The sequence below is a fragment of the Orussus abietinus genome, unplaced genomic scaffold (genome assembly GCF_000612105.2).
Source record: "Orussus abietinus isolate OABI.00-Male unplaced genomic scaffold, Oabi_2.0 scaffold367, whole genome shotgun sequence".
NCBI lineage: Eukaryota > Metazoa > Arthropoda > Insecta > Hymenoptera > Orussidae > Orussus > Orussus abietinus.
In genome coordinates this window covers 12,280-27,063 of record NW_019394510.1, presented here as the reverse complement: position 1 = coordinate 27,063, position 14,784 = coordinate 12,280, and the positions used below count along the sequence as shown (strand labels likewise).

Genomic DNA, 14,784 nt, shown 5'->3' with positions numbered 1-14,784 from the left:
ACGGACCACGCCATGATGGTTTCAGTTCATGATAAATAAATAAATAAATAAATAAAGGCTGACTCTTTCATATCACTTTAAGGTGATATGAAAGTGGCATCTGAGATGTCAATCGTTCATGAAGGTATTCTCCGATCTGAATGTACCAATTTGTTTTAAATTCTACCACATGAATAAGGAGGCCCTAAGGTAAGTTCTGAAACTCGGGAAATTTCATATTCTACCAAAAAAGTTGAGAATGTCTATAAACAAATTTTCTAAAAATTGAAATTTCATGGATGTCGGGATTTTCTTAATAGTCTCCATATTCATATTGTAAAGTTTGAAACGATTTTCATATTCTACCAAAAAAGTTGAGAATATGTATAAACAAATTTTCTAAAAATTGAAATTTCATGGGTGTCGGGATCTTCTTAATAGTCTCCATATTCATATTATAAAGTTTGAAACGATTCGGTATACACACTTGTTCGGTACACACAATAAGGAGGCCCTAAGGTAGGTTCTGAAACTCGGGAAATTTCATATTCTACCGAAAAAGTTGAGAATATCTATAAACAAATTTTCTAAAAATTGAAATTTCATGGGTGTTGGGATCTTCTTAATATTCTCCATATTCATATTGTAAAGTTTGAAACGATTCGGTACACACAGATAAGAGAAAAGACCTCTTCGTGGCCTCTTCGACGCCACTTTCATACCACCTTAAGGCACCTCGAATGACTCGATTTTCCAGGCGCGAAAGCGAGCCTCGCCGTGACATGAAGACTGAAAGTGGTACGAAAAGGCCGGCCGTGAGTCGGGAAAAGAATGGGCCGGAAAGTTTGACGTTATTGAAGCCTCCTTCCGGAGGGGCAGGATCGCCACCAGCGAGTCCAAGTCCTCGCGCCCTGGAGGACATCTTCCGGGAGCTCCCCCTAACGGAGGAAACCGCCTGCGGCATTTGGTGCTTCAAGGGACCGAATCTCCAGAGATTCGCCAACAAAAAGGCTTATGTCTTCCTCTATGGGATTCTCGGATGTATATTCTCGGCTAGCTACGCCTACTTCAACGGCACCATCACCACCATCGAGAAGAGGTTTAAGATACCCTCGAAAACGACTGGTGAGTCCTTAGTTAACATTTTTTTACGAAAATCTTAATTTTGAAAGTGTCAGGATAATTCCTAGGCGGTCACGAGTCATGTGTCAAAGTTTCAGACGGTTCGGTCCAATATCCTTACAAAAAAGTGCCTTATTAGAATCGATTGATTTGAAGGGGTTTCACTTCGCCTTAATGCTTTATGTAGGGAATGTAATTGCGTCCTTTAAATTCGCAGGTATTATCTCAGTGGGCAATGACATCTCTCAGCTTTTCGTCTCGGTGGTATTGTCTTACTACGCAGGACGAGGACACCGGCCTCGATGGATCGCTGTGGGAATCTACACGGTAAGTAGCCCACCTTAAAGAACCTTAAGCGGATATGAAAGTGTCATCCGAGGGGTTGATCCTTCATGAAACTTTTCTCCGAATTGGATGTTGATATTGACAGCTGTGTCGAATTATATTTGGTATTGATCGCTGTGGGAATCTACAGGGTAAGTAGCCCACCTTATATTTTTTAACAATTTATTTACAGATATTTTCAATTTTTTTTTTATAAAAACTGAAATTTCATGAGTGTCAGGACCTTCCTTATACTCTCCATGTTCACATTATAAAGCTCGAAACGATTCGGTACACCCAGTTCGGAGAAAAGTTTCATGAACGAGACCTCTTTGACATCACCTTAACATCGTCTTAAATCTTTGACTCCTAAGAGCGCCTAAAGGCGCCTGACGTTTGGTCCAATATTGCCTGCACGGTCAGACGAATTTCGCCCATATGTCGAAAAAGCTCCGTGTTCAAAGGGTTAAGGTGAAGTGAAACCCCCCTGAACTCGGATCGACTGATTCGAGGGGGTTTCACTTCACCTTAATCCAAAGTAATTTCCTGTTCTTCGGGTGTTCCGTGCTCCTCTCTCTCTTCTCTTTTATCGGCCAACAGGTCGTCCTGTTTTGCTGCCTGACGATGTTGCCCCACTTCCTTTATGGTCCTGGCGAAGATGCGCTTTCCTTGACGGAGGAATACGGGACGAGATTCGCCGTGCCTGCGAACGACAGTCTCACCCCTGATAAGCACCGGAAGTTCCTCTGCCGGGACGACAAGAACCGTGATAAGGAGTGCGAAGAGGCCGATGGGAATTTGGCCCCTCAAGTTCTGCTCTTCATCGCCCAACTGGTCTCAGGGATTGGGGGATCTCTTTACTACACTCTGGGAGTCTCCTACATGGACGACAATATCCAGAAGTCGAAGACCCCTGCTCTTATCAGCTTCTCCTACTTCTTGAGGATGTTGGGTCCAGCCATCGGCTATGGCTTGGCTTCCTTTTCACTCAAGTTCTACATCGGGCCAAGTTTGACCCCCACGATAAATACGCAGGTAATTATGTAGATATTAAGATGATATGGAAGGCGCTGAGAAATTATTTCCAGGTTGATTAACTCATATTCATCTATACACTTTTTGCTGGTGACGTCAATTTGAATACTCCAGTGGTAACATAAGCTGGCGCGTCGCGTTACCGACATTTATATTTATGTTGAAGCCTTTTACAGTCCACGTTGAGAATTATACGAACTGAGGCGTTTCATATGTCATTTCAGTAAAGTATTGACGAAGAAATCGACGTAAAACTGTCGAAATCCCGGGAATTCATTATTCTAACGACTGTTTAGGACCAACGTCGCCATCTGTGACGTTTAGCTGCAACTAAATTTTTCCTCTAAAAGCACGTGTTAGCCCCGAGACAAGGCAGCATTCTCTTGCAATCGTTGGTGAAAGTATTTTCCATATTTTCCAATCTGACTCTGTAGTATTCCATTTCTATGGTATTCTAAATTGTTTGAGCTAAGTCCTGTAACTCTTTCATATCACCTTAAGATGATATGAAAGGCGTCGAGAAATGTAATCCAGGTCGATAAATTGAAATTCATCTACACCCTTTTGACTTCTCAGATGTATATAGTCTAACTCTTTTCTTATCACCTTAAGGATGATATGAAAGGCGCCGAAAAATGTTATCAAGGTGGGTAAATTCAAATTCATCTATACTCCCTTTGACTTCTCAGACGTATATAAGCTGACTTTCATATCACCTTAAAGATGATATGAACGAATCTGGATTACATTTCTCAACGCCGTTCATATCACCTTAAAGATGATATGAACGGCGCCGAGAAATGTAATCCAGGTCCATAAATTGAAATTCATCTATACCCTTTTTGTTGGTAACGTCATTTTGAATACACAAGTAGCAATGCAAGTTGACAGTTCATCCTCCTGGACCCTATTCTCCATGTTTGAGCCACTCCTTTCGTTTAGGACCCAAGATGGCTGGGGGCCTGGTGGTTGGGATGGATCATCCTGGCCATCCTGCTGTTCATCTTCGCCAGCGTGATAGCACTCTTCCCGAAGACCCTGCCAAGGGCGGCAGCCCGGAAGGTCCTGGCCCTGGAAAGGAGCAAATCCTTGTCGAGTTACAAGGAGGACCAGGAGCAGGAGTGCGAGCTCCCGGCGTCCTTCCAGGACATGGTCAGGACGTTCAAGCGTCTGCTGACCAACACCACTCTGATGTGCAACAACCTGGCAGCCGTGTTCTATTTCCTTGGGTACATGCCCTACTGGATCTTCATGCCGAAGTACATAGAGACCCAGTACAGACAGTCGGCGTCGGTTTCCTCATTGATAACCGGGACCGTTGGACTCGTCTTCAGCGCATTCGGGATTCTACTTTCTGGCCTTATCATCTCCAAGTACAAACCTAAAGCTAGGTACCTTGCGGCATGGAACGTCATGGTTGGGGCCATTTCCGTTGCCGGGATGATCTCTTATGCCTTTTTGGGCTGTTCTGCCAACGACAGCCATGTTGCTGTCCTACCTGGTGGAGGTCTTCAGACGCAGCATGAATGCAATCGGCATTGCCATTGCGATTACGTCACGTACAATCCGGTGTGCTCGGAAAATGGACGGACTTTCATATCCGCTTGTCATGCAGGATGCCGGAACATGTCGGTGGGTGCTGGTCAATTCGCTAAATCGCCCTAGAACCGTTAAGGCGATGTCAAAGTGACATGTATACATACCAAAACGTCAAAATATTCTTAACACTTTTCTTCAAACTGGGCGCTCCGAGTTATTATCACGTTAATACGTGATAATAGAGGCAGGAGGAAGAACGTGAAATTTCATTTTCCAAGGAAAATTTCCTTTTATTTATCCTAGACTGGAAGGAAAATCGCAGTTCTTGGGGGAAAAATGAAGTTTCATCAGCGTCGCGTTCTTCTTTAGGGTCTATATAATCGTGTGTTAGTTTAAAATTGTTCGGTGCACCCTGTTTGCAGAAGTTTTATTGATATTTTGTATTTGTTTCTTAAATTTTTCTTGAAACCTTAATGAGAATTTCATTGTTTCTACTTGTCGCGACAAATAATGACATTTCCATTGTTTCTTTAAATTCTCGACATTTTCTTGAAACCGTAATGGGAATTTCATTATTTCTACTTGTTGCGACAAATAATGAAATGTCCGTTGCTTTATTAAATTCTTGAAATTTTCTTGAAACCTTAATGGGAATTTCATTATTTCTACTTGTTGCGAAAAATAATGACATTTCCATTGCTTCTTTAAATTCTCGCAATTTTCTTGAATCCGTAATGGGAATTTCATTATTTCTACTTGTTGCGAAAAATAATGAAATGTCCGTTGCTTTATTAAATTCTTGAAATTTTCTTGAAACCTTAATAAGAATTTCATTATATCTACTTGCGACAAATAATGACATTTCCGTCGCTTCTTTAAATGCTTGCAATTTTCTTGAAACCTTAACAGGAATTTCATTATTTCTACTTGTCGCGACAAATAATGACATTTCCATTGCTTCTTTAAATTCTCCCAATTTTCTTGAAATTTTAATGGGAATTTTATTATTTCTACTTGTCGCGACAAATAATGAGATTTCCGTCGCTTGAAGTTGACGTACGATGTCGTTGTTCAGATAATGGACAACGGTACCAAGGTGTACACCAACTGCAGCTGCGTGGACCCGATTTCGTCTCACGTCTTAGCACTGACGAGCAACTTTTCGGGCACCATGGGTGACGTACTTCCGGAAGGACTGGGACCGGAAGTGCTGCCAGAGGTGGGCCTAGGATCGGGGATTGCGACGCCTGGAGCTTGTCCCGTGGACTGCGTTCACAAGTTCTACGTGTTTCTGGCAGTAGTGTGTCTCCTCAAGTTTAGCGGTGCCACCGGAAGGGCCTCGAACTTCTTGGTTTCCGTCAGATGCGTCGACGAGAAGGACAAGACCGTGGCCATGGGTTTCGGACTGACCATCATGAGCCTTTTCGCCTTCATCCCATCGCCGATCCTTTTTGGGATGATCCTGGGTGAGACCTCTTATACGTACTTACCCTCCTCAATTTACGCGTTTCTTTTTTCTCTCAGGGTGAACAACAGGAGGAGTTATGCATTATTATTAGCCCTTATATATAATAGGAATTATGCATTATTATCAGCCCTTATATATAATAGGAATTACGCATTATTATCAGCGCTTTTCATAATAATCCGGTTGCAGATAAAACGTGTCTTGTTTGGGGAAAAACCTGTACCGGAACCGGAAACTGTTGGCTTTACAACGGAGAGTCATTAAGGTATCTCCTCAACTTCACGGCAGCGAGTAAGTATGTTAGAGATTGCAATTTTTAGTTATTAATTTATATAAAATTGCGCGATAACGTGACCGCATGAAATCTTTCCCCTAGTCTCGTTTTCATGCCTAACTTTCAGCGCTGAAATTCGTCTTTCAACCATGTAAAAACCACATATAAAAGATGTATATTAGCGCTAAAAGTCGGGTATAATTGCGGACCTAATTTTGATAACGATAAGATGTAACACATTCGTCCGAAACGTTTCAATTTCCACCCACCCTTGGATATGGAGTGTTGAACTGAAAGAGATTTTCATTTCATAGGTTTCGTCACTATCGGGACTTTATGTGACATTGGCGTGTGGTATTATGTGAAAAACGTGAAGATCTTCGACGAGGAGATCGAACTGAATGACATAGCCGAAGAGCCTGGAGAGACTCTGTGAAACGGGATCAGGTTGGCCGTCATCAGATTATTGTTTACCTGAAGATGAAATAGGAGGATGACCAAAGAATCGTGGGCCCTGAGTCGTCCATTTCCGGTCTGGTCGACCCTTGGATCAACATTTCGTTGATTTTACCAGCACACGGCAGAGTGGCTGCCCAAAGAATGGTCTTAAACGTGAAGGAAGAACGCAAGACTGCGTACATGTTGCTGGATATGTCGTATGAGTGTCGTACGACATGTCGCTCGATATGTCATATAAATGTGGTGCGATATGTCGTATGAATGTTCATATCGCGCGATGAATGTAGTACATGTCGCATGATGTCATATACATGTCATACGATATGTCATAAATGTCGTGCGACATGTTGAACGATATGTCATATGATGTCATGTACATGTAATACGATATGTCGTATGAATGTTGTACATGTCGCACGATATGTCGTATGAATGTCGTATATGTCGCATGATGTCATGTACATGTAATACGATATGTCATAAATGTCGTACAAGTTGCACGATATGTCGTATGAATGTCGTATATGTCGCATGATGTCATGTTCATGTAATACGATATGTCATAAATGTCGTACGAAATGTTTTACGATATGTCGCATGAATGTTGTACATGTCGCACGATATGTCGTATGAATGTAGTACATGTCGTACGATATGTCATGTAAGTGTCGTAGGACATGTGGCGATATGTTGTATAAATGCCGTACATGTCGCATGATTGACAAAAAAAATGTCGTACATATCGCACGATAAGTCGTATGAATGTAGTACATACCGCACGATATGTCGTACATACCGCACGATATGTTGTATGAATGCTGTAAATGTCGCACGATATGTCGTATGAATGTCGTACGACATGATGTACGATGTGTCATATAAATTTCGTACATGTCGCACGATTATCAAAAAACTGTCGTACATATCGCACGATTGTCAAAAAAATGTCGTACATATCGCACGATATGTCGAACATGCCGCATGATATGTTGTATGAATGTTGTACATGTTGCATATGTCATATAAATGTCGTACATGTCGCACGATATGCCGTATGAATGTCGTACATGTCGCACGATATGTCGTATGAATGTCGTACATGTCGTATAATGCCATCCGAATTTCGTGCGAAAATTTCACGTGTTTCGTAAAAATACAGTAACGTCTCATACGAGTGTCATGTGTACGTCGTACAAATATCGTACATAAACGAAATTTAGATGCGGTTAGCAATATTAAGTACCAGAAGTGAAATCCCACCTCCTTATTTCGTGGAGACTACATCGGGATGAACACCACCGGATGCTCGACAAGGATATCATTGTTAGAATTGTATTAAATAAATATTTTGGAACTTAGAGAATTGTAAGAAATTGATTTGATTCTTGGCGACCTGTAGCCTGCTTTTTGAAAGGCGTTGAAAAATACTCGGTTAGAAGTATACATATATAAAGAATATTATACTAATTAAACAGAAATTATATTTAATTATATAAATCAAGGTATGTGAATCTAGAATTTTGGGTTATTTTTCAATATACAAAGGCTAATGATATTATTAAATTATGATTTCTTCATGTTGATACACATCTTGGATTTATATTATAAAAAGATTCTTAAAATCTGCACAATTGGGCTCATCGCTGGGCCTAATAGATAAATTGTACATGGCAGTGATGTACAGAAGTACCAGATTGTTTTGCGACCGGAACAACTGGTGTCGAATGAGACGAGGTGAAATTTGTACAAACATTGCACAATGTCGCTCGACGTGCTACAAAGTATAAAAGTAGCACAGTGTTTGTTGCTGATATACATGCTGATTGCGAACAAGTTCGTGTTGAGCACTTCCACTACTAATCTCCTGCCAGAAGGTGAAGACTAAGAATTGAAGCTCTTCTTCGGTAATATGTTCCCAAAGTTCCCCAACACGACCTCATCACTATGACGTGATGTTCCTCAGGAATCCTCACCCGATACATGGGGTGTCCTGAACCCTTCAACTCGAGGAAAAAGCGAATTCGGCACCCTCGCCACCAATTTCCTGCCAGAAGGTGAAGACTGAGAATTGAAGCTCTTCTTCGACCTCGAAACCCTGAGGAAGCTCTTTCTGACCCTGCCATAAGGCGAAGACTGGGAATTCAAACTCTCCTTTAGTTTGGAAAAGCCTGCAGAAGATGCCGAAGCTGGTCTGCCCAGGATATCAGGAAGACTTCCAAACCTTGAGCCATCACTTTCCAAGCCCTAGAAGGTGGTTCAGCAATTGCTAGATTCGATGCAGAGCCCGACAGCTTATCCTGACAGTTTCCTAATCCGACTTCATCCCCAGGACGCGTTGATCCTGAAGAATCCCAATCCGATACATGGCGGGTCCTGAATCTTCCCAGCCAAGGAAAGAGCTAACTACAAGTCCGTGTTCAACACTTTCGCCACCAACCTCCTGCCAGAAGGTGAAGACTGGGAATTTAAGCTCTCCTTCGATTTGGAGAAACCTGCAGGAGATGCCGAAGCTGGTCTGCCCAGGACATCGGGAAGACTTCCGAACCCTGAGGAAGCTTGATCCCTCGAAGGTGGCCTCAATACAGATCCAGCATTAGCCAGATTAGAAGCTGAACCCGACAACTTGTCCCGAGAATTCCCTATCGCCACTTCATCGCCAGGATGTGCTGCTCCTAAAGAATTCCCCTCAGGTACATGGCGGATCCTGAACCTTCCAGGATGGGGAAAAAGCGAATCCGTGCTTCTAAGATTCGCCAATCCCGGTAAGGGTATCAAAGGGATGCCGACTTCGTTGAAATCCCCTCTCGGCTTTTTATCCCTGGAGTCCTTGGCCAGCGACAAAGGACTCAGCTTCCTTGGTACTTCGTTTCTGGATGATCTGGGATCCCCGTAATGGTCAGGGTCTGGGAATTTCCGATAAATCATTGGCGTCCTTCGAGACGTATCCGGTCTGTACGGTGATTCTAAGTTCTTCCCGAGGATGGCCTTGCGTGATCGTGGTTCCTCCCCCAAATCGCTTTCAGCATCCGAGTCCAAAACCAGAGGACTGTAAGCGATTTTCGAAGTCGATCCCTTCTTCGGGGCGTTGCTGTCTTCGTCGCTGGAGCTCAGCTCGTCCTCGGAATTTTTACCTTTGTATGAAGCTCCCGGAACATCTTGAAGATGTTTCGAGGAATCCGAAGTCGTTCTACGATCCCCTGGGCCCAAAGGACCGTACTTCAAAATCCTGTCTGAAGTTTCTTCAGGGACTGAGGATTGCTGAAGCGTATTCTGTTCTATCAGTGGTTCCTCTTTTTGCAACCCTGAAGTCCCAGCTACAGCTTCCTCATCCTGGCTCATGTCATCTGCAATTAGACAACCAACACACGAACATGTCCTCGTTTTAATCCTTAAGGTGATATGAAAGGGTCATTTCTATGTATCGAAACGTGAAATTATTTATAAAACTGGGTGTAGCGAATCATTTGAAACGTTTACACGTGATTATGGAGGCCCTAAGGAAGAACGCGATACTCGTGAAATTTAATTTGTCAAAGAAACATTTTTTTTTACTTAGCCTAGACAAGAACGCATTTCATATAATCACATGATAACATAAAATCACATTATTTTGGGGGAAAAATGAAATTTCACGAACATCGCGTTCTTCCTTAGAGTCTCCATAATCACGTGTTAAAGTTTCAGATAGTTCGAAAAAGAAAGTCTTTCTTGCTTCTTGTCCGAAATAAATATACGCTCTCTGTCGAAAAATGAAATTTCAGGAGCATCGCGTCCTTTATCAGGGCCTTCACAATCACGTGCTGAAATGTCAAATGATTCGGTGCCCTGGAACTCCCGGCCGCGGTTGGTAGATTATATATAATTAAAAAGAAAGAACATTAATGCCTATTAAGCGATGATAATTCTGAATCATCATATAATAATCCCACTCACCATTTGTCCCCTCCTCAGGTTCAATTGCCCGAGTCAAAGGAGCCGGATTAGCCGTAGCTGATTCGTCGAGGTTCGTTGTAGAATTATCTCCATCGTACATCTTGAGACCTCTGCTGAATAGACAAACTAGGCCCTGAAAAATGGCCCCAACAATCATAAGACCGGCACTCGTATAGCTGATATAACTCCCGAGAGTATCGGTGTCATGTAGGTGACAAGTAGATCGCTGTTTGCCCCAATGTTGACAAGTCAGATCAGCAATGCTCTGGTATCCAATCTTTCCAAAAACGTGAACGAAAATGCCGACGCAGCCCATCCAGAGACCAATTGTTAAAGCCTTATCCTGGACGTTGATACTTCTAAGGACGATCAGTAGAGTTCCAATTAACGTGGAGATCACGAGAGAATACCCCAAGGTGCTCACGACCTGTAATTAGTATAGTTATATAATATAATATAATATAATATAATATTAATGGGAAGTAACACCAGGCAGTTTGGTTGGATACCTCGAAGACCAACCAGCCAATTTGACAACTGTTGGACACACAAGCTCCTTCTCTCGCTTTATTGTTCCCCAGGCCTGTCACCTCTTCCACGCAGGAACACCCATTATAGATTTTGACACTGTCAATGTACTCGCTGCTTTTACAACCGGCATGACAAGCCGTGTAGAATGTTCGTGTACCTCTGTTGTCGCACACTGGTCGGAAATCGGCATCCCCCGAACAACGACAATCTTTGTTGCAGTACTTCAACAAGTTTAGGCTGTCGAAGAGATCAGGAATTGGTTTTCCCCGAGATATGGATGTTTAGAGATTTAATTTACATAATTTGGGTTGTTATAAATAATAATACCAGACTGTGATCTAAATTCTGTGTTTTATACGTACGAGCCTCTTCTTTCCCCGACAATCGACGCTTTTTCGCATGTTGTAAATGACAGAGATAAGAACACTATTGCTGTCAATACAATGGCAGCTACGTTGTATCCAGCAATATACTTTGCATTTGGTCGAGACCTGGCGATTACCAAACCGGAGACAATAGCGACGAGACCCATTATAAACGGTCGCAAAGACGCTGCAAACGAACATAATTATAGATTTTGTAAACCCGTTTATTGTATGTAGTGCTTTTAATCATTTAAAAAGCGCCAATGTGAAGAAGACTGATTGCAAAGTAAGTTTAATTGTGTGGCGAGGCACATTTTACCAGGACACGACATAAATGTATGGAACTATTGATGCGAAATTAACTTGGCCATGCTAAGATACAATTAATTAATTAATGGCATAGAATACAATTACTCGTAATCAGTCGAGAGGTCCATGGATCGCCAAATTTTGCCAGGATACAAATGTATGGAATTATTGACACGAAATTAATTTGGCAATGCGAAAATAAAATAATTCATTAATTAATGACATAGAAAACAATTACTCGTAATCGATCGAGAGGTCCATGGATCTCCAAATTTTGCCAGGACACAAATGTATGGAATTATTGACGCGAAATTAACTTGGCAATGCGAAAATAAAATAATTCTTTAATTAATGGCATAAAAAACAATTACTCGTAATCGATCGAGAGGTCCATGGATCTCCAAATTTTGCCAGGACACAAATGTATGGAATTATTGGCACGAAATTAACTTGGCAATGCGAAAATAAAACAATTCATTAATTAATGACATAGAAAACAATTACTCGTAATCAGTCGAGAGGTCCAAATTTTGCAAAGACGCGACAAAATGTATGGAACCATTGACGCGAAATTAACTTGGCAATGCGAAAATAAAATAATTCTTTAATTAATGACATAGAAAACAATTACTCGTAATCAGTCGAGAGGTCCATGGATCGCCAAATCCTGCCAGCATCCCAGTCGGCCTCGGGACGTAAAATCTCGATTCGAGGAAGATGTCTTCGTTCGCCCAGAAATTAATCACTGCTGTAGCACAAATTGCGCTGCCGAGGATGCTGCAGACGACGATTTTGTTCGTGACGAGACGTAGAAATGACGGAAAGAAATCCGGACTTCCAGCGATTTTTCGGTCTGAGGGACAGCGAGAAGATCTACTTGTTCTCCCGTTGAGGTCCAGGATGGATTCTGCAGCTTGCTGGACGACCTAAATGAAACTACGTTTTTATCAGCGCGTTTCTTGTCAGGAACCGATAGATAAGACGGATAGATTATCATGAATTCTACCTCAGAGGGCAGTCTTCTCGGAAACATCGCCAACAATAGTCCAGGAATTGATAGAAGAGTCGCCAAAATCGGCCAACCGATCCACCAACCACCGATTTGTTCTTGATAAGATTCAACAATGTTCAAGTTTTCAGCATCCACTCTGTGAAAATCCCTTAATTGTTTTATCCTGCACTTTAGGCTGCCACCAGAATTATCGTTATTGTGTAATTTATTTTTCTTCTTGTTGAAATAAGGCGTGGAATTAGAACCGTCATGATGGGTGGGCTCAAAGGAGATCATACCGAGGACATTTTGGGAAATTCTTTTTGAAAAATTTAGTCTTCAGTATTATCTTCTCACCTAAGACATCCCCAAGCTAGGATGTATCCTGGGAGGATGCCGATTATCCTTGTAGCTAGAAGAAGACCGTACAATGCAGGCGCGTGTCTTCCTTTGGTGTTATCATCCAGATATGAAATCCCTAGAGCGTAAAAAGCGATGTTTCCCACTCCAACGAGAATCTGGATGACAATTAAAATTCCAAGGGTGAAGTAACACGGCTCTTCCTGTTCTATTATACTTCTTGGGGTCCCACTTAGACACAATTCTGGACTGTCTTCTGAAAAATTGAAACGATTGTTACTTTTGTTGAAATCAAGGCCCACTTTAATTAATTTGAGACATTAGAAATTTTTCATATTAAGGAGATCCTTTTGGAATTATGCCAGGTATTTAAAGAGACTTTTGTCTTCGTTAGAAAATTAAAGAGAGAGTACTTTCAAGAGTTCCATTAGTTCCATCATGATATACGATTTTGTACATTTTGGGCAAATTTCAAATGTCTGGCATTATTTTTCCTAGATCAGGTTCTTCTTATCTCAGGATTATGATACCAATGATCATTCGTCAAATTTCCGTTTGGCCTTTTGCAAAGAAACATTCAACGTGATCCTTACAGAAAGGTCTGTTAGTTCGAACGTCATACTTGCCGGAATAGAGAGACATGTGAGTCACATTTTCGGTTTCCTCCACGAATTTAAGGCGATGAGTAAAGTGTGGCACTAGAAGAGACAGATAACCGGTGCTTTGCAGAAGAACGAGGCCCCCAGTCCAAGCTGCTCTGTGAATCCTGTCACCCCAATAAGCTATCGGCAATCCCAAAATCAAAGGAGATATTTGGGCTAAAGGAACAATCCAGTCTGGAAACGGAACACATAGTCAGTAGTACATACACACATGTACATATATATATTTATTCAAACCTTACACCGTGAATATGGAGGCCATAAGGAAGGTCACTTCAGAAAGACCGTTTCATAGCACCTTAACACCAACGATTAGGGCACGAGGGTCAGAATTTCAACTCAGGGACCCTCTAGATTGGTACTTGGTAAATCGCGAGAAGAAATACGTAATTCTACGTGAAATTGACGCCTTTTTTTGGTCAACTCACCCATGAGCGTCGGATGGAAGCGAAACCTCCTGGCGATGGTGTTGCTGGTGGCCACCCAATAGGCCATGGCGGCCGCTTGGGTCGCCCCGATGCAACAAATCAGTGCAAGAAAAGTCGCCCTGGTGGCCCATCTGGCTAATTTTGGGAGTCTGAGTCCCGAACATCCACAATCTATCGACTCACTCGGAATGGGATTGGCTGGGCCAGACAATCCGCCTTCGAGTTCCGACCTTACGACCGATCTTGGGCCGATCGTCATCGTCGTTTCTTCTAACCGCCGCGACCAACAATGTCTTTAGCTGGAGGATGAACTCCGGTCATCGCAGACACCACCGAAAAGACGTTCGCTTTTGGATCCCACGGGAAGAGTTCGGTTTTTTGGACACTTGTACGCACAGGGATTGTATAGGTGTCGAGTGCCGAGAGGCGCGGCACGGAGTACGCGGTTTATCTCGCCATAGATATGGCCGCGATAGCTGCCGATAAAGGCCTGGTGACACATCTTGCCACCGGCGTTCCCCACGTGTCGTTCACGTAGCTCTCGTGTTCCAGAATGAGAGGGTGGTTGTAACGATATCGCGTGGCATCGATTCAACGAGTTGTACGCAACCGTTGAGTCAAGCCCGAACGTTTGGAGGAACGCTTTCGGCCGCCATCTTGGAAAGTTTCGAGAGCTGAGATGGAAGGGAAATGATTTCTTTGAATAATGCTCATTTGGATCTGATAATAGAGTTCTTGGAGGGGGGACCTTAATGAAATGTTTCTTTTTCATTCAAAGAAGTGATAATCGTCAGGGAATTTATTTAAAACACAAAGAGAATTTATTTAAAATGGAAAGTTTCGAGAGCTGAGATGAAGTGAAATGATTTCTTTGAATAATGCTTATTTGGATTTGATAATAGGGTTTTTGGAGGGGGGGGGGGCTTAAAAAAATGTTTCTTTTTCATTCAAAGAAGTGATAATCTTCGGAGAATTTATTTAATCCGGAAAGTTTCGAGAGCTGAG

At 42.3% G+C, this 14,784-nt stretch overlaps 2 protein-coding genes across 2 annotated transcripts; one reads left to right on the top strand and one right to left on the bottom strand.

The window, feature by feature from the left end:
* The first annotated feature begins 665 nt into the window (after window positions 1-665).
* On the top strand, window positions 666-7,558 carry LOC105702239 (solute carrier organic anion transporter family member 2A1-like). The gene is made up of 7 exons (XM_023432577.1): window positions 666-1,104; window positions 1,319-1,428; window positions 2,026-2,460; window positions 3,403-4,092; window positions 5,075-5,465; window positions 5,657-5,758; window positions 6,056-7,558. Exons 1-7 carry the CDS (start codon window positions 720-722, stop codon window positions 6,175-6,177), a joined length of 2,235 nt encoding a protein of 744 aa, XP_023288345.1. The 5' UTR covers window positions 666-719; the 3' UTR covers window positions 6,178-7,558.
* A 686-nt stretch (window positions 7,559-8,244) lies between these two features.
* LOC105702237 (solute carrier organic anion transporter family member 1A2) lies at window positions 8,245-14,212 on the bottom strand. Its single transcript, XM_012429640.2, has 9 exons — window positions 13,780-14,212; window positions 13,316-13,525; window positions 12,687-12,945; window positions 12,345-12,486; window positions 11,970-12,264; window positions 11,027-11,216; window positions 10,643-10,901; window positions 10,134-10,560; window positions 8,245-9,544 (listed from the first exon to the last, which is right to left on the bottom strand). Exons 1-9 carry the CDS (start codon window positions 14,036-14,038, stop codon window positions 8,604-8,606), a joined length of 2,982 nt encoding a protein of 993 aa, XP_012285063.1. The 5' UTR covers window positions 14,039-14,212; the 3' UTR covers window positions 8,245-8,603.
* Between the last annotated feature and the right edge of the window lie 572 nt (window positions 14,213-14,784).